Here is a 24,626-nt window from a genome sequence, read left to right as displayed (position 1 = left end):
TTTATTCATATCACTTAGATTTTAATAAGTAATATAATTATTTAAATAATACAAATGCACGTAAGTCAATAGATACTTTCTTTATTTATTAATAGCATATTATGTTAAAATGAGTTTTTTAAAATAATATTTTAGTTTAAAATGCGCATAAACTATACATAAAAATATGGGCTAAGAAAGGTCCCTTGTGGCACTTCATACCAAAATACATATCAATCTTAATAAAAATTAAGACTATAATGTTGTTATTCAATGTTTAATGTTGTTGTGGTGTTATTTTATTATATCTACGATCAGACACTCCATTTTATACAAATCACATTAAAAGTTCACTCGCGAGTATGAATTAAAATGTGAAGAACTTACCCTGGTTTGCCCTACATAGGAATTAGGAACCAAATACATTAACAGTGCGTTAAGTACTAAAACTAAATGATATTGACTAGTTTACAATTATGTAGCTTAAGATAGAAACTCAAACTAGTAACAACTTGAGTACAAGAAAACTTTTGGATTTGAAATTATTTAGGTTTGTAGCTACAGTTATTACATCCATAGCAGTTGCAGATTTTCGTCATTCTATTATTCTTTATTTGTAATCGCATCACATCCACATCCAAATAAAAACGTTATCAACAAGTCACTTTACTGATAATAATTATTTCCCACATCTCCGGTCGCGACATTTCTTTTCTCCTCTTCAATTTTCATTTTTAAAAGTCTATTACACAAATTATCACAGTTGTCCTTACAGTTTCCTGTTCATCTTACGATGATTTCTTATCATCTTTGAGTGGTAACGTCTCGTCGTCATAGTCGACTCTACCTATGAGTACCGGTTCAGCTCCTTTCTCCTCATGACCATCTTGGTCGTACGGCATATCCCTCTTCTCTAGTTCTTCGGCTAGTCTTTCGAAGAGTTGCCTAAAAATTAAACAGAGTATATTTAAACATAATATTGTTCTTTTATGGTATTTTTCATTTTGGTCCCCCGTGCTCTAGTCTGTATCTGTACATCAAAAAAATCAAATGAACAAACTCTTCGCCTAACCTAACCTATATATTATTATTATACCAAGAGAATGTGTTTAAGTGTTTCTTACAAATACAGGTAGACTCGCAAACAAGAGTTCTAAACACGTTCCCTGCTATCAAAACCCCATTGACAAATCATTTGTTACCAAATAATATATTGTGTATGATGTTGTGAAGTGGTATGCCTTTACCGAATCACTGAAGATGGTTATCACTTATCCTAAAAAGTGAATCTCAAAATTTTGCACTACAATAATACTTACTGGAACACAATCCTCTTCATGTTCTTAGCGAGGTAGTAGAGGAAGAGCCAGTCTCCGAACTGGCAGCCGTTGATGACCTGGATCACGTTGTAGGGGTTGAACTTGCTGTGCGACGCGTGACGGAACATCATCTCGTTGAACTTGAGCGAGCGCCGGTAGAGGAAGAACGAAACGATACGCCACATTACAGCTGGAATGAGATATAGTTCATATTAATCCATACTAATATTATAAATGCGAAAGTGTGTCTGTCTGTCTGTCCGTCTGTCTGTCTGTCTGTCTGTTATATCTTCACGCCCAAACAGCTGAACCGATTTTGCTGAAATTCGGCATGGAGATACTTTGAGTCCCGGGAACGGACATAGGATACTTTTTATCCCGGAAAAATGTACGGTGCTCCCTCGATAAACGAATCTTGGCGCAACGGAGTTGCGGGCGTCATCTAGTAATAATAATAAATTCTTTATTTGCACATACTAACAAAAGAAAATGTGCAAAATGGCGGTCTTACCGCTTTAAGCGGTGTCTTCGTATTTTACAGATTGTAACAAAACTAAGTGATAATATGATAATACTTAGACTTTAGGGTATAGGTCCCCTATATTGAGTTCAATGTTAAAGTAGTAGCAATGAAAAAATAGCTTTTTCAGCGCTGCTACTTTCACTGTGGACTATACAAGGGACACATACATGATACACGCCGTAAAATGTTATCATTTTGTTTTTAACCGACTTCCAAAAAGGAGGAGGTTATATGTTCGTCTGTTTATATATATATATTTTTTTTGTATGTTCAACCATAACTTCGCCGTTTGTGGACCGATTTTCATGATTTTTTTGTTGTTGTACAGGGTTGAATCCGAGGTTGGTACCATGTTCACAAAAATGGTAATCTGATGATGGGATCCATGAGGAATCAAGGAGACTCCTTGAAATTTGTATGGAAGCATATAGTGATTTCAATTTTTTGAGAAGCATTCGAGGTAAATGCTACCAAAAGTAAGATTTCGCACCAGGTTATACCCTGGATCCGAAGGTACCGAACAGAACTTTTGAGTCCTTATAGATACAGGTTCGGGAATTTCGGCGTTGCTTAAACAACTGAAAGCATAAGCCAACACATCAATTTGATTGATCATCATCATCACAACCATAATTATACCATGGGTCATCACATTATAAGCCAATTATTGGTACTTTTCGTGATATTTTGCATCGAAGCAGATGTTTTTGATGATTATTACTTCGCTGTTTGTGGACCGATTTTCAAAATTCTTATGTTGTTGTATAGGACATAATATTATTTTTTTGATATAACAATTAAGAAAGCGGTGAGCTGATGATGGCATCTATGAGAAATCGAGGGAAATCCTTGAAATTTAAATATTTTTTTTTCAATCTTTATTTCTTAGTCAATCTTTATGTTAAGCAGAACATAAAAATGGTTTACACTATTTAGCCTGTAACTACTATATTATAATTATTATACACATTTTTATTGTATTTTTTTTATATTTTAAGTGTTATGTTTGATTTATAGTTATAGAAATTAATTATAACAGCAATCAAAAATAATAGTCATTCAAAACGTAATGAATTAATGAAGCACTATAATATTATCCCATCAATGAAGCGGCACCCGTTTCTATCTTTTATAGTTTAGGCAGCGTACGCGAAAAAAGTAACATTTTTGGTTGATTTTTTACACCTTGCGTCCGAAAATCCCAAATATCTTACGGAACCCTATTTTTTTCCAAAATAAAATTTTGCCTATGTTCAGCAGAATTAATGTAGGCTTCCAATGGTAAAAGAATCTTTCAAATCGGTCTAGTAGTTTCGGAGCCTATTCAAGACAAACAAACAATCAAGTCTTTCCTCTTTATAATAGTAGTGTAGATAGTAATACTATGGTACTGTAGTGCCTCAGACATGTTTGCAGAAATCCGCACTGATGGCTTTAACGCCATAATAAGAAAGAGTGGCGTCTAATGACGCCTTAAGGGGAGGTTATTCCTAAATTAGCAGGCCGATGTCTGTCAGTGCGAATATCGACGTAAAAGACATTAAAATAACATTCATATCAGCGCGCCTAGTACAGTGGCGGTTACGACGATCGCCGCGTCCATGATAGGGCGAAATAGGAGAAAAAACCTTTTTACTTAGATAAAAAATAGTATAACTAAACATGTATCCGTACATTTCCCTGTAAAATTTTAATAGTAATCGAACTGTCCAAATTATTTTTTGATTGAGGCCCTGTAAGTCCTATAAAACTGAAAATGTTTTTAAAATCGAGTTTGTTTCGGATTTTTTTTTATCGAGTAAAATTATCTGTATTGTGTTTCTAACCGTAAAAGTCACTAGTTAAAAGATGTATCTATACATGTATATATTTTTCAGTTTTTTTTAATGACGCTTTCTTTAAAAATTACTCATTCTAGAAACGTGAATTTGGAATAACCTAGCCTTAATATGCAGCGTGTGAGAAGTAGTAATAACAGCATTCTAAGGGTATAATCTGATATCCAATGCCTTACCAAACCATCAGTTTGGTAAGGCATTGGATAGAGGTTCACGTTAAGTAGGTATCGGCTCATTAAAAGTTCCAATGCCTCACCATTCCTAATACACAAATTGTTACTATTGTTATTTGATAATATTGTGATGTACTAACATAGTTTTATGTCCCAATTATAATATGTACTAACACTATGGATTCTTGTTGTGATCCGAAATAAAATGTTATTATTATTATGTTACTAATATACCTAATTTAGTCATTCATTATTACGTTTTCATTATGTTTTATTAAAAAGGGCTTATCGTGTATTTAATAAATATAAAACCAATGAATCAGAGTGCTCGATATTCACACTTTACCTTTTGCAAACTCATGAACATCCGTGTTCCGTCGAATCAGCCATGACGTGTAAACAACTGATAGTGCCATTGCCTACGCAAAATATGCGTTTGTTTGTGTGTTTTTAAGTATTGCATTGCATAATAATTTTAATTTATATTCTTCACTAATAGAATTTAGGTGCGATCTTCTTATTATCATAGAATATTGGGAAAACCAATAAACGAAACGCTTGGTGGAAGTCATTACCACGTCTATTACCAACATCACAATTGAACGAGCGTTGATACACAAAGAATAAAGTTTTTACCAAAAACGAAACTTTTCTCGGTAAACAGTAAACACTGAACTGTAAACAGTAAACACTGAACTGAACACAACATCATTCTGTTCTATCTTGCGACTGCAAAGTGTAACGAAAGTGCAATATCTGCTATTCCTAGCTGTTACAGTGTGCTGTTCCGTGTACACTTTGCACATAAAATACTAGCTGTCCCGGTGAACTTCGTGTCACTATAAAACCTTTCCTGGACTTCTATGAATATTTTAAGACTAAAATCAGCCTAATCAGTTCAGCCGTTTTCGAGTTTTAACGCGAGTAACACATTTGCAAATCCGTTTTTATATATAAGACTAGCTGTTCCGGTGAACTTTGTGTCACTTTAAAACCTTTCCTGGACTTCTATGAATATTTTAAGACTAAAATCAGCCTAATCAGTTCAGCCGTTTTCGAGTTTTAGCGCGAGTAACACATTTGCAAATCCGTTTTTATATATAAGACTAGCTGTCCCGGTGAACTTTGTGTCACGTTATTGAGTTTTAGCGTTACTAACACAATTGAAAATACATTTATATATATAGATATAGATTGCAAATCGCTGTCTAATTGCCATCGCAGGATACATAATCACCTTGAAGCGGTGATACAAACCGTGAGACTCACCGAAGAAGGAGGCGATGAAGAGGAAGAGGAACCAGAACCACAGCACCACGTAGATCTTCTCGTGGATGATGTTGAGCGCCATCACGCACAGCGCGTCGTGCTGCTGGATCGACCCGCTGGGACCGTACTTGTGGAATATGCACTTCGTCACCTGGAATAGTATTTTAGTTACGGAACATCATAACATAATATGGATACGGTACTGGGTACTGGAAGTAAAAAGTCATTCAAAGCCTAGAACATCTAGGCTTCAAATTAAGGTTAAGCATTTTTACGGTTCTGTACCATTTTTACCGTTCCGTACCGATAAATTACCGGACCTATCTCGGTGCAATTTCACTGTATATGTACGTAATAATATGTTTGTCAGGCGTGTCTTTAGAACTGTGGTAGACTAGTAGACAGATAAAATTTTAAACAACATAATATATAGGACGTCGTGAACTACATCAATGAAGCTAATGGTAAGAAGACATCCCTCCACTTGAGGATCGAACGTCTGCAGTCTCGCCACAAGGTCAACTTCAGTTCCTTTGTGGTGAGAGTACCGACGCATCTTATGTCGACCTTTGAGGCGGAGGAATTGTGGCCGACTGATGTGGTCTACCGAAGGTTCCGGGGGAGACTCCGGAATGAAGCGCGCGTCACGTCGCCGATAACTCGTGATAAAGACGTGTAGTTATTAAGTGTATATTATAATTTATAATATGTATGTTAGTCATTAAGGTATATATTGTATTATAGGCCTATGTAGCCTGATATAAATAAATTAATAAATAAATAAATATATATATATATATATATATATATATATATATATATATATATATATATATATATATATATATATATATATATATATATATATATATATATATATATATATATATAACAATTATTTTTTATAGTATACTGTATATCCCACAACCTGAGCACTTTTGTGGTACACTTTACGGGAAAACTATCACGCCTATTGATTTGTGCTTTAACTTAGTAATTTCTATTTATATATAGATTATGTTATCATCGGTCGACAGGTTGGTTACTATTAAAATAAATAAAAAAACTGCCTTAAAAATTATTACCACGCAGAAAAACAACAAAAAGCCCGGCTTTTAACTAGTTTTAGCTTATTACAAAACAAATATCACCTTCGGGAACACCAGCTCCAGCGGGTCAGATATTTGGTTCCAGTCGCTAAAGCCGATAACCTTGGAGCCGAGGGAGATGAAGTTGCCGTGCAGGAACATGTCGATCATCCACACCTGGAACATCAGGTGCAGCAGGTTGGCCACCTCCATCGCCACCAGCCACGTGGACCACGTGCGAGATACGCGTAGTCTGAAAAGTGTTGAGTAGAGGTAGTTTTACGGCGGTTTCGTGAAGGCTCTACAGCACCAAAAGTAGGTTATAGCGTGATAATATGTAACTGATATTATGTTGACCCGACCTCTTAGTCCATGCAGTACTTTTTGAGTCTAGCCGGACATACATACCGAAAAAAATCTAAAAACAATATGTTTGGCTTTGATACCCATCGTAGATCTTTATTCTTTTTTTTAAGTATTCATTTATAGAAAAATATTGAATGTACAGTTTTTCGCTTGGGCATAATATTTTACTCTCGTTTCAAATTTTTTTTTAGTAGAGACATCAAACAAGTAGCGATATAATCGAATTCTTACGTACTTAGTGACCATGTGTTATGTAACACGCTTATGTTAACCAGAGTCCAGAACCGAACATTAAATGCTTTATATAATTATTATGTCAGTTAAATTTGGCAATGGTCAGCGTCTACGCCGTAGCTGAGCTACGCCGCGTAGCAGCTACACAGTGACGTAATTTGACTTCGTAGTCTGTCTTCACATTTTTATTGCTTTCAAACTTGTTATCCTCCGTTTGTTTTTAATACTCCTAGTTGTCTCAAACACCACTTTAAACAAAGCTCATGAATTTACTAAAGCGTTGTATGAATGTGATACGCCATGCACGAAGCAAGATTTTCTGACAGGGGCTGTATGCTCGGCCAGGTCAGGGCTACCTTGTTAATTTTTTAAACTTCGATTGCGCGATGCAGAATAAGGTTGTTTGAAATTCTATTGCCACCAGAGGGGTTAGTGCGAGTTTTATTCGATCATACGCATCGAGCGCGTAAACGCGAATTTATATGGGATCAAAGCAGTATCCACGTCAGCCAGTAGATGGCGCTGCTTTGATCCCATATAAATTCGCGTTTCCGCGCTCGATGCGTATGATCGAATAAAACTCGCACTAACCTCTCAGGTCTATCGTGTCAAATAGGCATATTATCGTAACACATGACAGCTAAATCGTAACATATGACAGCAGTTTGACACGATAGACCCTGGCTACATAGCGGCACCTGCGGGGCTAAAATGGTCACATTTAGCAATTCCTCTCAATCAATTCAGCAAATGAATTGTCAAAACTGTCAATCTGACAAAATATGTCAAATCAGTACAAAAATACAGAAATTAATTGCAAGCAGAGTTGCATTTTGCGATTTTAGAAAAATGAATCATATTATGATTCATATCATGATTCTTCAAAGCGACCATTTTAGCCCCACTGGTGGCAAATAGAATAATTTCAAACACCCTCACTGTTTCGTTAGTTAGTGCCACAGAGTAAAACCAACCTGAGTATGATGTCCTTCTTTATAAGGTCGACGCGGTTGCCGAGCGAGGCCTTGGACGGCACCACGTTGCTGCCCACCTTCACGTCCTCCTCAGACAGCGCCAGGCCCGCGTACTGCAGGCCGTCCACCAGCGCCTTGATGCGACCACCTGGACGTAGATTGATAGTGAAGAGATGAGAAACAGTTTTTTTATATAAAATTAGGTGTCAAACGAGCTAACGGGTCACCTGAAGGAAAGCAACTACCGTCGCTCATGGACATAAGCAACATAAGAAGAGCTGCAGGTGCGTTGCGAGTCTTTTAAGAGGGAATACGCTCTACTTCGACTTCTACTACTTCTTGAAGGTTTCCACTATATAGAACTAAGAATATGATGCACCATACTATGTACAGTTTCGATTCAAAATGCGTACAGCGATACCATGCCTTTCTTGCAAATGTAAAAGGTAACAAACTGTAACAAGACGAGATGATAGATTTAAGTTTTTTTTTTTCTTAAAAAAAGTCATATCTATGTTTTTGCAAGGTTAACTTTTGCATGGGGCGTTGTCGCGAAACCCACAACAGTGCTTCAAAAAATTCAGTTTTAGAAAGTATTTTTTTTTATTTTCACGAACTAAATACTATTTCTGTAACAACCATATTTGTTGTTTTTCCAATAACGTACCTAGTCATTTCTGTATAGTATACAAAAAAAATCGAGCGATATCAGCAAAATTGTCGCGATGTAGGTATGTAACTAAAAACACTGATTCGTATTATACGCATAAAAGTCACTACGTTACAAACCTTCCTTCTTCTTCCATATAAAGTGCGGCATGTAGAAGCAGATGGACTGGAGGAACAGGACAAACGGCACCCACTGGTAGTAAGTATGTCGGAGCGTCTGGTCGGAGTCCTGCAGTGGTCCCACGCCAGGATGCGGCAGGAACCCCGACTGCAGCATGCTCTCGTTGTAGTGACGGACCTGGGACACAGGAGGTAGAGCATTTAGTAAGGAAGTTTCATTGAAATCGGTCTGTCAGAGAACTGTACGGTTCCTGGCTGTTTAATTTAGGCAAGTGTGGACAAAATTCAGTTGTAAGCGAATAAAACTCTACAAAAAGAAAACCAATGTTACATATTACAAAGATTTAACAGATTATAGAACATCATGGCTTACTAAATCTTTTGTACTTCCTAAAAAAATTGACACTCTTAAATTCTGCATTATGTCCCTACTTTACGGTGGCAAGGTTTGAAGCAAGGACGTTGGTTTGTTAAATTAGTCAAGTAAAGCCCGTCCAAAAATTATAACTTTCAAACACGATAATAATATTATATTATTACTATTTAACCCGGCGAATGTTCTTTTGCCATATAAATTATTTCTGATATCAATATAAAAAGTAGATATGAAAACCTATTTTCAGGCCTAACGAATGTACTATCAGAGAAGTTGGTTCCTAGGCAGATGGGGGACCTACGTAGTTTGGCCGCGTTACATCAAACCCAGCCGACAGATCACAATTTACATTGAAGTGATATGAGCCGACCAAATAACGTTGGTCTGTCAACTGCCTAGGAATCAATTTCCTCGATGGTACATACAAAATTTCACTAAAATCGGTTAACCCGTTTTGGAGGAGTTCGATCACAACCACGAGAATTTTGTATATATTAGAAAATTAACGATGAAAAAACTTTACTCACAATAGTAAATGTGGCCATGAAGAAGCAGTACGTCTGAATCACGTGGTCCGGCACTCCCTGGTCGGAGATACACTTGATGTGCTCCCCGAAGTACTCCCTCGCACACACCAGGATCACGAAGGCCAGGAGTACAGTCACAGTCACTTGGTAGTGTAGCTTGAACACCCAGTTCTCGATCTTCGGCTTTGTGAAGTTGAACCGCATGCGCGGGGTCAGCGTATTTAGAGCCACCAACATCTTGGCTCGTCAGTGTCAACCCTGTAACAAAGGTAAAGTCGAAACATGCGTGGTCTTCAAATATCAACCCTTGTAATAGTTTCAGGAGTCGAAGCTTGCGTGGTCTTCAAATATTAACCTTTTAATAAGGAAACTTCAAGAATCAAGGGGTCGAAATATGTGAGGTATTCACTTCAATTATTGGGAACGTTTCTTGATTCTAAACATCTGCTGTCTTCGAATATTAACCCTTTAATGAGAAACGTTTCAGGATTTGAAACGTGCGTGGTCTTCCAATGTTAATTCTGGTATGACGTTGTAACAAAATATAATAATTGTTATTTATAATGAAATTATAGTCTAGGGAATGGGCATTGTCCAAAAAAAATCACATGTACTTTTTATATTTTTTTTCGTTAAAATAGGGTATTTTAAGAATATAAATGAAATAATTTTGAAATTCATTGGCTAGTTTTTTCTCAATAATTTTTTAAAGTTTCGCTCTGACGTCATCATCGGCCGCCAATTGACCTCTGCATATGTTTTAAATATCCTTTCAATCTTATTTATAATGGCTGGTTCGTCAAATGCAAGTTCTCATTATGTGAAAGCTGATACGAGAAGCTTACCAAAAGTTCGAAACGTAATGTTGGTCGAATTTATTGCTAATTTAACGCCATTTTACTGTTCTGACAACGACAATGTTTTATTACTTTTTAAGAGAAACAGCTTTACTCGTTACTAATTTTTAAGGAACACAATAACGTATTTTAACTAACGAACCTAATACAGTCAAAGGGACCGAACATGTGGCGATTTCACTTTAACAATATCTTAGAAATACACTACTTAACTTTCTAAAATATGTTCGCCACCCTTGCCAAACGTTGTGTCCACAACATTTTGAAGGTCAAAAAAGGTCATTTTTTTGAACAAATACGTACGTAATACAGAAAAACGATCACTGACCTTGTCCCTCGAAATGTTTTTGTAATAAGCAAAATTAAAAAAAAAATGGACAATCCCGATTGTGGTGAAAAGTTGGCAATGACTAATAGACTTTACAGTCATAAGAAGTTGTGATAAATATGCAAAAATGCAAAGTCTTCATTTAAATACAATGCAATGTAACAACATTGTACGAAAATTACACAAAGCAACGCATTCTATTTCACGAAAGGTATCAAACATTCATTAAAGTGGTGCTAATGGTTTCAATAGGGTAGAATCATGAACGTAGAGGGCGCACAATATGATACACTTGACTATTGATATTCTGATTGTGTTTCAATTTAATTGCATAGAAAAATCGTTGAAACAAAACAGAGTTGGCAGAGCTTAAAAGTGGGTCCTTGAATAAAGTATCTATGTGCTTTGGCAGTCGCTACACAGACAAAATCGATTCAAGTTGTTTCAATTAGTATTAATAAAGTACCTGTATAACGACCTGTCTATCCATGTAAGGTTTATAAATATTTCGTAAATAAGTCTTCACTGGCTATTTGACCGAGCTTTGCTCGGTATTCGATAAAACACGAATAAAGTGACCTTTTCTAAAAATGATTCCTAGCTAGATCGATTTATCGCCCCCGAAACCCCCTGTATACTAAATTTCATGAAAATCGTTCGAGCCGATTCCGAGATTCCAATTATATACAAGAATTGCTCGTATAAAGATATTAGATAAATACAGCATAGGCATTACAGTTTTCTGCGGCCCAAAAATACTTAATTATGTAATATTTATTAATATGCAGCCTGCTCCTACACTATATTCTAGGAGTCTCAAATAACGTTTCATCAGCGTATTTTTATAAACAGTTTACAAAAGATTAGAGTGTTTTATACAAGTGCAGCTCAGTACTTCTAAACACGTGTAACAATATTGTGTTTCATAAGCACCTACCTGCTTTAAAGATTCTAATCGCACCGCTGCGATAGAAAATTATGTACATAATAATAATTTAATATTATTATCACACTAGACTGCAAAATAAACATGCGACGTAAAATTGTTTAAGTTAAATTGTTATCATTAAAAATTTCATTTGCCATCGAACAAAGGAAGAAAAAGCCCGTGCAATTTCAATAAGAAACACTAAACTGTGCATAATAAAAACTAAAACTTTATTTGATTTATGAATATGAGATATGTGTAGTCTGTACGTTTTAGTGAGACAGCCTGAAAAGTGAAATCAAAGCTACATTCAATGTCCGAGATTTGAAAACCCTTGCAGTGCTCCAGCCGTATAGCCGATAGTGCCGAGCCGATTAGAACGGGACAAGTTAACAGACGAAGAACTAACTTGACTACGTTGCTACGACACACTGCACACATGAATCTGCAGCACCAGACATACACAAGTGCGTTTGTCTCTGACATAGCATCTAGGATTGGCCACTCACCACTTATCACACTGAAACAACTGAAGACGTCCGCCCGTCGCAGCGTCGACACACTATGTCGGCTATCAAATGATACTTGATAAGATACACCTGATAACGAGCAATTTTGACACTTTTATTCGCTGAAGAACTGACTAAGGGTAGAGCGGGTTTTGTAGAAGTAAAAACAAGGTGGGGTCTCTAACTTCCGTCTAGTAAAAGTATGATAGAGCCGTGCGACGGACTGAAAGTTGCACCCTCCAAGTGCAACTTTTTGCAGATTGGGTCTATATGACAAAAGAATTTTAGGCCAACGATTAAACCTTTTTTTGTGTTTGAATTATTTTATCTAACACTTTGTAAAAGTTTAACATATTTGCGTATATTCTAAGGGCCTGTTTCACCACTTCCTGATAAGGCTATCCACCAATTAACTTGACAGATCAAGTATGGAGAATCTGTCAAAAAAGTTGTGAATACCCAATTAAGCACTTTATCAGAAAGTGGTGAAACAGGCCCTTAGACTCCAGAGTATGCAAAGATGTACTCTTAATTGTTCCTGTAGAATAGTAATCTATCTGCTGGTAGGTACTATTAATTATTTTACTATTAAACAAAAACAACTCAATGCAATCAAGGGCGTCGCCAAGGGGGGGCAGGGAGGGGCAGCTGCCCCCCCTAGAGATTCTTAAAAAGTTGCCAAATATAATATTAAAATCTGGTAATAGATGTAAGGCTCGTAGTACAAGTGAAAATCTTCATGTGCTGTCGACTTTACCTACAATTCATACCTACTTTTCTCATATGAAGAGAATGAGAAAAGTATGAATTGTAATAGGTAAAGTCAACTTGCCCCCCCCCCCCCCCCCTGCGCCATCGGCTGGCGACGCCCTCGAATGCAATCATAATACTTGTGATATCGTTTATTAGACGGTACTTGAAACCATACTAGAGAGTATACTGACCGATACGACTCATTCTTCAACTTTATTCCCTACTAGACTAGACGACGCCGCAACTCGGATGCGCCAAAATTCGTTTATTGCGCGGGAACCGTACTTTTTTCGAGATTCAAAGTACCTTCATACCAATTTTAAAATTACAGCAAAATCGGTTATGCGGTTTGGGCGTTAAGAGATTACAGAGTACAGACAGACTAATTTTCGCATTTTCATAAGGACGTAACCCTACGGTTACGTCGTAAGAAACTAACAACATACATAATATACATACATATCTATACATTTTCTGTCCGCCTTCATTAAATAACTACTTATGTTATCATTAAATGAACTTACAAATTAATATTATTATGTTTAATATTAATTTTAAGATCATTTAATAATTTTATTATGTTTAATCAACCATATACTAATAACTAGACATCGGATTATATGCATTTGCAACACTTGCATATGCAAATGCATATAATGGCACTTTTTTGACGATAGTGTATATTTTGGCAATATTTCGTTGATAATGCAGATTTCAGTAGTTTTATGCCCTCGTAAGGCCACAAAACAGAGATACGATAGATCAAAACACTTCAAAATATATGTGGCTCCATCCCCATTTAAAGAATGCTATGGTACACGCAACTAGGTATTAGGTACAATAATATCTTTCTAGAAACAACATTTTTCTTTGTAGTTGGCAACATTAGTAAAAAATTTGAATAAAGTAGTTAACGATTTAATGGAAAATGTTGGTAGATAATTATTATTGGTGCTGTACTTAAAAGAAATGAAAAAATCCTGGATTTGATGAAATTATAAAAATTGGCGCTTTTATAATCGGGACCACCGGAAAACTCTTCAAAAAATAATAATATCTTAATATGAATTGACTTTTGATTGTGCATATTCTGTGCATATTTCGACCATTTTTCGTGCACATTTGCATGCAAATTTCGGCACTTTGATCGTGCATATAATCCGATGTCTACTAATAACGTTATTTACATTCCACAAAAGCAATATTAATGTTGTATTCACAAGAAAAGGCAATTCCCATCGTTTCAAGTGGTTACAAGTGGTCATTAATGTCATTACTCATTACATAAACAACTTAGATAAAATCCTAGACCCTCTACAGCTCTCTAGCTAGGTTAGCCAACCTGCGACTATAGTTACTCGCTTAGTTATTGATTATAATCAATTCGTCTTACGTTTGCAGCGAGTACCCAGTACTTTTTTCATAAAACTACCGAGTCAACTAACTATAACAAACGAGCAAACGGTTCGCCTGACGGAAAGCAACTACCATAGCCCCCAACATCAGAAGAGTTGCAATAAGTGCATTGCCGGACTTTTAAGAATAATAATAATAATATCTTTATTTCAGACCAAATAGCCTATATTGTAGGCTAACAGTTACAGGTTAGGTATATTATATATTTTAAGAGGGAATAAGCTATCTTCTTGAAGGTTTGTAGGTTGTAATGCTCTGGAAATACGGTTTGCGACTGTTAATTTCAGAGGTTTATGAATTGCCTTAGAAGTTTTTTTTTTAAATCTATAGTACGATGTACTCAGTTTTATAATATACTCTTAACGTTAAGCTTTAACCTAAATCTTTGCACTTTATGTAACAAATATCTGAAAATAACTACCTACATATTATGGAATACTATTGCAGTCGGCGCAAGCGCAGCTACATGTTTGTATCTGGTTTTAGTGTGGAACTGTTGAGTTGAACTGGGTCACTCTCGCAGATAAAATATTAAGGTTATCATATCGATAAATCTTATCAAGTAAGGCTTGAAACATTATTCTTTATTAAATATAGAAGTTACAATAAGTAAGTCAGTCAGGCCATCTGGCCTCAGTAGGGCCAACTATGCCTTAACTATACTACTGTTGAGACAGGGTTCAATACTTTGGCGTTTTTATTGAATATGTTTGACATTAAGATTTAGGCTTGGTTCACACGGCACAATCCTATACGTTTTTTTTGCAGTAACACCACAGGATAGATAATAGTACAAGTAACACTAATAATATAATAATAGCTCCCACACCGGTTTTGGTAACGGTGGCCAGTTTCATTGAAACCAGGCCAGCTACGCAGGAGTAATTTTATAGGGCCCAAGTATGTGCGCAGTACATAAGAGCACTCTCTATTCCTTTTACTCTCATAACCCAGTGGGACGGCAGACCGACACGACCGGCGAGAGGTCAGGCGCAGGACCGACTTTTTACATGCCCATCCGACGCATGGATCATCTTACTTGTCAGACAATCAGGTGATCAGCCTGCATTGTCCTAACTAAACTTGGAAATAACATTTTTCCAACGCGGGAATCGAACCCACGACCTCCGAGTCAAGAGCCGCGCTCTGTACCACTAGACCACGGAGGCGTTGAAGTAACACTAATATACAGTATACGTCTTAAGAGCTCACCTGACTCTAAAAATCAAACATCGTCCTTCTCTCTTCACACTCACGCCCGTCTTTCATATGCCAGGTGACAAAGGACGACGCGGAATCATCGCCGAGTTAGTTTTACTTGAATAAAAGACGAACTATAATGATTATGAAAAAAGTGTTTTGAGCAAATTTAGGTTTTATCAAAACCTTTTTAGATATTAAAAAATATTAAAGAAAAGACAGCAAACTTCGGAGATCCAAGCAAAAATGTGTCTAAAACAAGGTTTTTTGTAAAAAAGAAACTATCGAGCATTTTTTGAGTAATCGTGTTTTCGTCTTGAGCATTTAATCTTTATGAACTGAAGTTACTTGTGTCAAAAAATCAGTTTTCTAGACCTTACAGATTTTGAGACAGAGTACAAAGTATGTAGTCAAGTTAGGGTCATATGGGCTCTTAACATTCATACATCGATTGTGCTGCAACAAATAGTGCAGTACAAACGACGTGTGAATGGTTCTAAATGGTTTAATATGTACATAATACATTTTATGTGCCACTAATTATTCGTTAAAACGTATGTACTGCAAAAAAACGTTCAGGAAACGTGCAGGACAATACCGTGTGAACCTTCTCTTGACTCTTACGAGTAGGTAAGAACTAAGTAGGGGAACTTTTTTTTTTCCTATTGAGTTTTTTGATACAATTAATACCTAATACCAACCTACCTACAAAATTTTAAGTTGCGAAATAGAATATTATATTTTTTACCACGAACAAAACTTTAAACCTTCTTATTCTTTACTTATTTCTATTGTTTATATACAACTAGATGACGCCCGCAACTCCGTTGCGCCGAAATTCGGTTATCGTGCGGGAACCGTACATTTTTCCGGGACAAAAAGTATCCTATATCCTTCCTCGGGACTCAAAGTATCTCCATACCAAATTTCAGCAAAATCGGTTCAGTGGTTTGGGCGTGAAGAAGTAACAGACAGACAGACAGACGAACAGACAGACACACTTTCGCATTTACAATATTAGTATGGATATAAAATGCTGTTGACTCACTATACTTGTGATACCTGATTCAGAATAAAAATAAGACCAAGAACTAGCTGACCTAAAAATATCTAACAGATGCTGGTCCAGACTCCAGAATTTCTGGTTTAGGGACTCTTAAAACAGGATAAGCTACACGTGGTTGACAATTATATGCAGTACTCATTGTGATAATATAAAACTAGACTTCAAAACCAGTTGCAGGTGTATTGTATTTTTTTTTATGAGATAAGGGGGCAAACGAGCAAACGGGTCACCTGATGGAAAGCAACTTCCGTCGCCCACGGACACTCGCAGCATCAGAAGAGCTGCAGGTGCGTTGCCGGCCTTTTAAGAGGGAATAGGGTAAAAGGGAAAGGTAGGGATGGAAAGGGAACGGAATAAGGGAGGGTAGGGAAGGGAATAGGATAGGGGATTGGGCCTCCGGTAAACTTACTCACTCGGCGAAACACAGCGCAAGTGCTGTTTCACGCCGGTTTTCTGTGGTAGGTGTATTGTATGTGTGCTGTGTGTGTAGTAAGGATTAGAATTAAAGTTTATATTTATTTTGGCAGAAACTTTTCACGCCTTCTACTAACCGATGAGAAAGCTCATTCTGTTTCTCGTTTAAAACTTACTTTTCTAAGTATTGCTTACGAAGTAACAGAGTATATTTAGTAATCTGTGGTATTGCGTCAAATTATATCATCTATCATCTATATATATATAAAACTCAAAGGTGACTGACTGACATGGTGACTGACTGACATGGTGATCTATCAACGCACAGCCCAAACCACTGGACCGATCGGGCTGACATTTGGCATGCAGGTAGATGTTATGACGTAGGCATCCGCTAAGAAAGGATTTTGATTAATTCTACCTCCAAGGGGTTAAAATAGGGGATGAAAGTTTGTATAAAATAATACTTCTTAACGCGAGCGAAGCCGCGGGCAAATGCTCGTTATATACTAAAGCTGAAATCAATTTAGTGGAGGTCCGACCTGGCCGAGTATGTGGTATGCTCGATTTCGCAGATCTTCCTTTGGTGCTTCCACTCATGTTTCCACTTCCCAATGGACTTATCAAAAAAATCCTACATGCAAAGTTGCGATGCGTCCTCCTATTTGCAGACCGTGCGCGTGCATGTGTGGTCTCCACAGATGAGTTCGCGTGTGTGTGTGAGTCACAGGTCAAACAGTGGTCAGGTTCTGTCTCCGTCATCGTTTAAGTCTTATTATGTACAGTTGTATGAAGAGTCAGGCAAATCTTTCATTTTGTAGCGCATTTCCTATGAAGGCTATGAAAATTCGCACTTTATTATAACTACAGACCAGTGTGTACTTTCTCTATGTTATAACTTTTCGGAACTTAAACAATATGTAACGAAAAAGAAACTCAAGTCAGTTTTACAATATACATAATAATATGTGTTACTATTATTTCATTACATCATCCTCTTCCCCCCGGACCTCAGCCACGAGTAGACGTTCCTAAGCCCCTACGATTTTGTTTTTAAATAAATAATATTTAAAATAGTTCAAATTAAATCCACAAAAGAAAATAGGACATCATAAGTGCTAAAGAGTTTCGACGGAACAGTGCGACCGGCCATCTCGTTATTGGGAAGACACACCCCCCGACTCCGGCGCAGCAATCATCAACGCGCCCCCACCTGCAACCACCGGCCGAACTACACCAAAGGCTAGCGAGGTACGCGCCATCATTATTACTCATCAATAACTCCACCCCCTGAGCGACGCACACGCCGCCATTACGACGGAAGATAGAAATCACATCGTGCCTCTCTCTCACGCACTACCCCGACGCGACAACGACGTCACTACGCCACGCCACGGGCGGGGCCCACGTTACCATTGCTGCGAACTTATGCGCTCCTGGTACTCCAAAGCATTTTGTGCGACTTACTGAGTTGTTTTTGCTACGACCTTCTCGACCTTATTTGCTAACTTTTGATACAGCTTGGCTTGCTCGACATTTCGGAATACTTGGTATACATCTATTAACTAAATCAAGATGCCACTAAAACGCACACCTCCCCCCTCCCCTCTACCATCAGCAACCATTGAAGCGCTCGGGAAACCCACATTGGCGGCAATGCACGACTCGCCCCAGGCTCTACAGCAAGAAGAAATCACAGAGCTGCCAGTTAATATCACAGACCGTAAAAAAAAGAAGACAGTAAAAGCTTCTGCCTGTGAACAAAACCCCAAGGCAACAAAATCATCGAATAATGACACGATTCCCATGAATGTTTTTACGAAATTTTCTAAAGACCAGGAAAAAAGATTTGATGATCTAATAGATAAAATAAACAACATAATTCTTCAAAATAACGAACTAAAGGAAAGTGTACAACTGATGTCGAACAAACACGACGAGTTATTAGTGCGCATATCCACTTTGGAGAACGAAAGAAAAGAGGATAAAAAACAAATACAACAACTGCAAGAAAGTCTTGAAAACCTTGAGCGCAAATCGCGGGCGTGCGGCATAGAAATAAGAAATGTTCCGAAAACTAGTGGGGAGACTAAAGAGACCCTAAATAATTTAGTTTCCACTGTAGGAAAGGCCCTTAATGTAAATATAAACGACTCCCATATCAGAGATGTTTTCAGAATAAACTCAAAAGACAACACTAACCCTATTATTGTTGAACTAGACACAGTGCAGCGCAAAAACATATTCATTGAAGGTGTGAAGAATTTTAACAGAAATAAAACTAAAACCGATAAATTAAACTCTGCGCACCTCGGATTGCAACAGCCAGCTCAGCCAATTTATATCTCTGAAACGCTAACGGCCAAAACTCAGAAACTGTACGCACTTGCCAGGGCTTTTCGTAAAAATTACGACTATAAATTCTGTTGGACTACGAATGGCTACGTTTACCTTCGTAATAGAATAGGTGAGCGGCCCATACGAGTTTTCTCTGAAAAGGACCTCGACAATTTAAGAAACAAGATGACCTGACTATCGATGGAAGTAGTAATATTTCATGTACATAACGTTATCTATATGATCTGTTCTATAATTTGTTATAATTTCAATGAGGTAATTCTAAAAATTCATTTATATATTATTAATGTAATTATTAAATTGTATAGCATGGAAACACATTTAACATACTATTCTCTATTACACTATACTAAATATACTCCGCAGTTTTTCTACACCACAATAACATCACACTCTATTACTCTACAAAACAATAGCACCCACACAAACAACATGTCGGTTTCACAAACTCTAACTATAACTGTTCCTATACTAAAAATCTTCAAAATTCGATTCCATTAATCAGACAATGAACTCCATTGACGTCCACTCCATTGCTGTCTCCTCTTTTTGTGATCCAGAAAATTGTGTTCCGCCTGATCTGATACTGAAAAAGAACCTAAAAATTATAAGCCAAAATATTAGAAGTGTTAACAAGAATCTTGATGAATTTCAAACTCTACTTGCGAGAACCAAAGTTCAGTGGGACGTAATTATCTTAACGGAATGTTGGATCCAAGGAGTCACCAACATATCTCCTATCCCGGGCTACGTCTGTCACTCAACGAAAAATAATAACTCGCAAAACGACGGCGTAATCGTTTACACAAAAAAGAGTACAACTATAAGAGTCGAGGAAAAATCTCTAACTCACGCAAACTGTTTACAAATTACCATTGACTCTAACACCATTATACTTGCTGTATATAGATCACCTGCAAAAAAAGACATTGCTCCTTTTCTTACCTCTCTAGGCAATATCCTAAATACCTTAGACAAAACAAATAATATCGCAATCATAGGTGACCTTAATATAAATATAGGCGTAGACTCTAAAGACCAAAACAAAAATAATTATCTAACATTGCTGGCGTCTTTTGGGCTGTTACCAGCTCACTCTCTACCAACCAGATTAACAAATTGTTTAGACCATATTATGTTGAAAACAAAACTTCCAGCCAAAGCACTTGTTGCACACACTTCTATCACCGATCATGACACAACAATTCTCTATCTATCCAAATCTCCATCAAAACCGGTCTCCAGCCGAACAATTAGAAAGCTAAACTATGAGCACATATCTAAAGACATATCTAACCTAGACTTCACGCCAATATACACCGCCCAAGACCCCAATGTTGCCGCGAACTATCTTGTTACCGCCATTAAAGGGGTAATCGAATCAAATACTGCCATACTCAAAGTACCCAATCGCAAAAAACTCTTGAAACCCTGGGTCACTCCTGGTCTCCTCCGATGTCTGAAACACAAAGATAGATTGCACAAAAAACTAAAAGAAAATCCAAACGATCAAATCCTAGCAATCTCATACTCCCGATATAGAAACTACTGCACAAAAATTCTAAAACAACTTAAAAAAGATTACAATAAACAGGAACTCATGACATCACGAAAAAACACTAAATATCTTTGGCAGACTATAAATAAAATTACCAACAGAACTTCCGACAAATCCAGCGCCAATATCCTTCTCACCCAAGCACATTCGCCCAAACTTGCTGTCGACAACATCAATAATTTTTTCACCAGCATTGGCAAGACCTTAGCCGGAAATATAAGCCCCGCACCCCAAAAAACCTTGCTGACTAAAACTCCATGGCACTCTATGTCACTTCTTCCCACGGATGAACAGGAAGTGACGAGGATTGTAATGTCCCAAAGAAGCAATTGTGCGGTGGGATGGGACAATATTCCAACAAGTGTCCTAAAACATAACATACGAGCCATTGCCCCACCTTTAACTCACATCTGTAATATCTCGATGTCCGCAGGCATCTTCCCCGATATCTTCAAAAAAGGTATAATACATCCGGTGTATAAGGCGGGCAGCAGAGATGAAATAAGCAATTATAGACCCATAACCATATTAACATCCCTATCCAAAGTGCTTGAACGAATTATGAATAGAAGGCTTATGGATTACCTTGAAAAAAACCACATCCTCTCTACATCTCAGTACGGTTTCCGTGCTGGAAGGTCCACTCATGACGCCGTTCATGATCTTACTGACCACATAATCAAAAAACTAGATGACGGTCAAAAAGTCCTGGGAATCTTCCTGGATATAGCCAAAGCGTTCGACACTCTCTCTGTTGCCACCCTTATAGACAAGATGGAACTATTAGGGATTAGGGGCACCCAGCTTCAACTGTACAAAGATTTCCTAACCGGGCGCACGCAGAGCGTTAAAGTAGATGACTACCTAAGCAGTGAACTCGTCACCACCCACGGTGTCCCACAAGGCAGCGTGATAGCTCCAACCCTATTCCTAATCTACGTTAACGATCTGTGTGCGCTCAACCTATCAAACGGACAAATTTTCACCTTTGCAGACGACACTGCACTCCTATTTCACTCGGACACTTGGGATAACGTATACGAGATCTCTCAAAAGGGCCTAAACATAGTATCAGAGTGGCTACGTAATAATATCCTGTCACTAAATACAGACAAAACAATATACATCCCTTTCTCTATACGCAAATCCCCTTCCCCCAAACCATCCCACTGCCTCAAAGTACATTCCTGCACTATTCCTCCTACAATGCAATGTTCCTGCAGGACCTTGAAAAAATCATTCACAACCAAATACCTTGGTGTGATCCTAGATTCTTCTCTTAGCTTCAGTACCCACATCGAGGCTCTTGCATCTAGAATACGAAAACTTATTCCAATATTTAAGAATTTAAGAGATGTGGCGGATGAAGCTACAAGAAGATCAGTTTATTTTGCTCTCTGCCAGTCACTCCTCACATACTGCATCACATCATGGGGTGGCACCCATAAAACCTCCCTTCTCCAACTGGAACGTGCTCAGAGAGCAGTCCTTAAAGTTTCTTATGGCCTTCCATATCTTTCTCCTACCAAAGACCTCTACCAAAAGACAAGGGTACTATCAGTACGACAACTATTCATTCTCCACACAATACTCAAACAGCACAGTCTCCTATCTTACGAACAAACGTCATCCCAAGGGAAGAGACGACACAATCCCGTCAACACTAATAATAATAGACTTTTTCGTACCCGTTTAAGTAACCATTTCTTTTGTTTTATTGGGGGATATCTATACAATAAAATAAACAGATGTGAAAAAATACACAACCTCACAAAAGCAGTTTGTAAAAACCGACTTACCAAATGGCTCCAAAATCTAAGCTACGACGATACTGAAAAGTTAATGGCAGTCCCAGATCTATAGACAATAATTGAGTACACATTCCCACACACGCATGTCGCACACACTCACACAGACACACGCACATACAAACTCTCCCTTACACATACCACATGCACACACAAACACACACACACACATACACAGACACACACACGCACACACATACACATCTTCTTTACATCTTATATACTACACAATATTCATACTAACCTGACTTCACCATCTCTACCTTTAAAAATATTTTTTCTTATGTAATCTAAAACTGGAACATCTACTTCTAAACATAATCATTCTTTTGTAGAGCTTTTTAACCTGGGATAGAGGCCTGGTGTCCTGAAATACAGGCTCACGCCCAGTTTAGGCACCAGTCTCCCACATGAAACCTACCGATAATGTGCTATTTGTCGACCTATTTGTGTCTATAATTATACTACTTTATCTACAATTATCTATAATCATACTACTTTGTGTCTATAATTATGTACCTACTTTCTGTCTTTTAATATTATGTGGTGAGAAATAAATAAAATTATTATTATTATTATTATTATTATTATTACACATTTTACAGCTAAGTTGCTCCACATAATATTTATATGGGACTTTTACCCTATAGGTACATATCCCAAAGTTAATAAATGAGTCAAAATTGAATCATACATATTACATGTCGCACATGCATGTATACTGTGTGGAGATTGGATATCCATAATATAAAGCTAAGCGTCTAAGGAACAACTTTTTTTTACAGTTTATTAAAAAAAACTTTTCCGTCATAACTTTACCCTAATTCCTTGTTATGATTAAGGTTATTAAAACAATATTATAAGATTTATTAAGCCCTAATTTACGACTAAACGAATTAGAATGTGAATCTTGGCTCCAGTCATGCAATTCTTCGTGGCGTGCGCGTCTCTAAATTTTTTATAACCATCGTGGGGTCGTTATTAAGTAATGAAAGCTTAATCAAAGCTGACTGAGGATTATAAATAAAAGTGATATTTAAACTACGGTAGATTAATGTTGTTTTAATTGCAGGAGCCATTTACTAGGTATACACGTATCACTCAATCCAGTGAGGAAGTGAAGAAAAAATACGTTTATTCATTGTTCATATTTCGATTAATGTTATTTCAAAATTTATAGACCAGTGTTCATCTATTTTTTCGTGTACTTACTTACTAAAATTAATACAATTGGTTTAGCTGTTAGCATTATGTATTTTGCGTATGGCAGCCTTAGAGCATGAAACCAGGCTGGTTTAATGCTCTATGGCATATGGCAGCATGCTATGGAGCGCGCTATATGCTCGGAGTTTCTTTGGCGGATAAGCTTCGAAATGAAACATTTCGTCAAAGAACTAAAGTCACCGACATAGTGCAGAGAATCAGTACGCTGAAGTGGAACTGGGCTGGTCACGTAGCTCGAAGAACAGACGATCACTGGAGTAAACTTACTCTGGAATGGAGACCTAGGCTGGGAAATCGGGGTGTAGGTCGACCTCCAACTAGGTGGGACGACGATCTCCTCTTAGTTGCGGGTACATGACCCATGTTGGATGCGAGTAGCAGGAGATCGGTCATCTTGCCGTTCATTGAGAGAGCTATGCTATGTCCAGCAGTGGAGGAATATATGCTGATATGATGATGATTATGTAACTATTTTATTTTATTAACAAAGATTTGTCATAAGCAAATCCCTCAAAATTTAATATTTATGGCTAAGGTTTGACATCATCAAGAATATTAAGGGCCTGTTTCACCACTTTCTGATAAAGTGCCGAATAGGCTATTCAGAACTTTTTGACAGATTCTCCATACTTGATCTGTCAAGTTAATTGGTAGATAGCCTATTCATCACTTACAGGAAGTCGTAAAACAGGCCCAAAATATACAAAATATATGTGCACAGAAAGGGACACGTAATGTTTCAAAGCCACAAA

The 24,626-nt window shown here is 37.3% G+C and overlaps 1 protein-coding gene across 2 annotated transcripts; it reads right to left on the bottom strand.

The window, feature by feature from the left end:
* Positions 1-158: 158 nt before the first annotated feature.
* LOC121729410 (innexin inx7) lies at positions 159-12,121 on the bottom strand. Of its 2 annotated transcripts, none has more exons than XM_042117920.1 (8): positions 12,078-12,121; positions 9,456-9,713; positions 8,553-8,730; positions 7,764-7,911; positions 6,253-6,442; positions 5,102-5,252; positions 1,299-1,488; positions 159-924 (listed from the first exon to the last, which is right to left on the bottom strand). In XM_042117920.1, exons 2-8 carry the CDS (start codon positions 9,690-9,692, stop codon positions 768-770), a joined length of 1,251 nt encoding a protein of 416 aa, XP_041973854.1. In that variant the 5' UTR covers positions 9,693-9,713; positions 12,078-12,121; the 3' UTR covers positions 159-767. The 2 variants fall into 2 exon arrangements, with proteins under 2 accessions (XP_041973854.1, XP_041973855.1); XM_042117921.1 differs by lacking the exon at positions 12,078-12,121 and adding an exon at positions 9,811-9,960.
* Between the last annotated feature and the right edge of the window lie 12,505 nt (positions 12,122-24,626).

Source organism: Aricia agestis, chromosome 8 (genome assembly GCF_905147365.1).
Source record: "Aricia agestis chromosome 8, ilAriAges1.1, whole genome shotgun sequence".
NCBI classification, from domain to species: domain Eukaryota; kingdom Metazoa; phylum Arthropoda; class Insecta; order Lepidoptera; family Lycaenidae; genus Aricia; species Aricia agestis.
The sequence above is the reverse complement of the archived record's forward strand: the minus strand, read 5'-3'. Positions and strand labels throughout refer to the sequence as shown.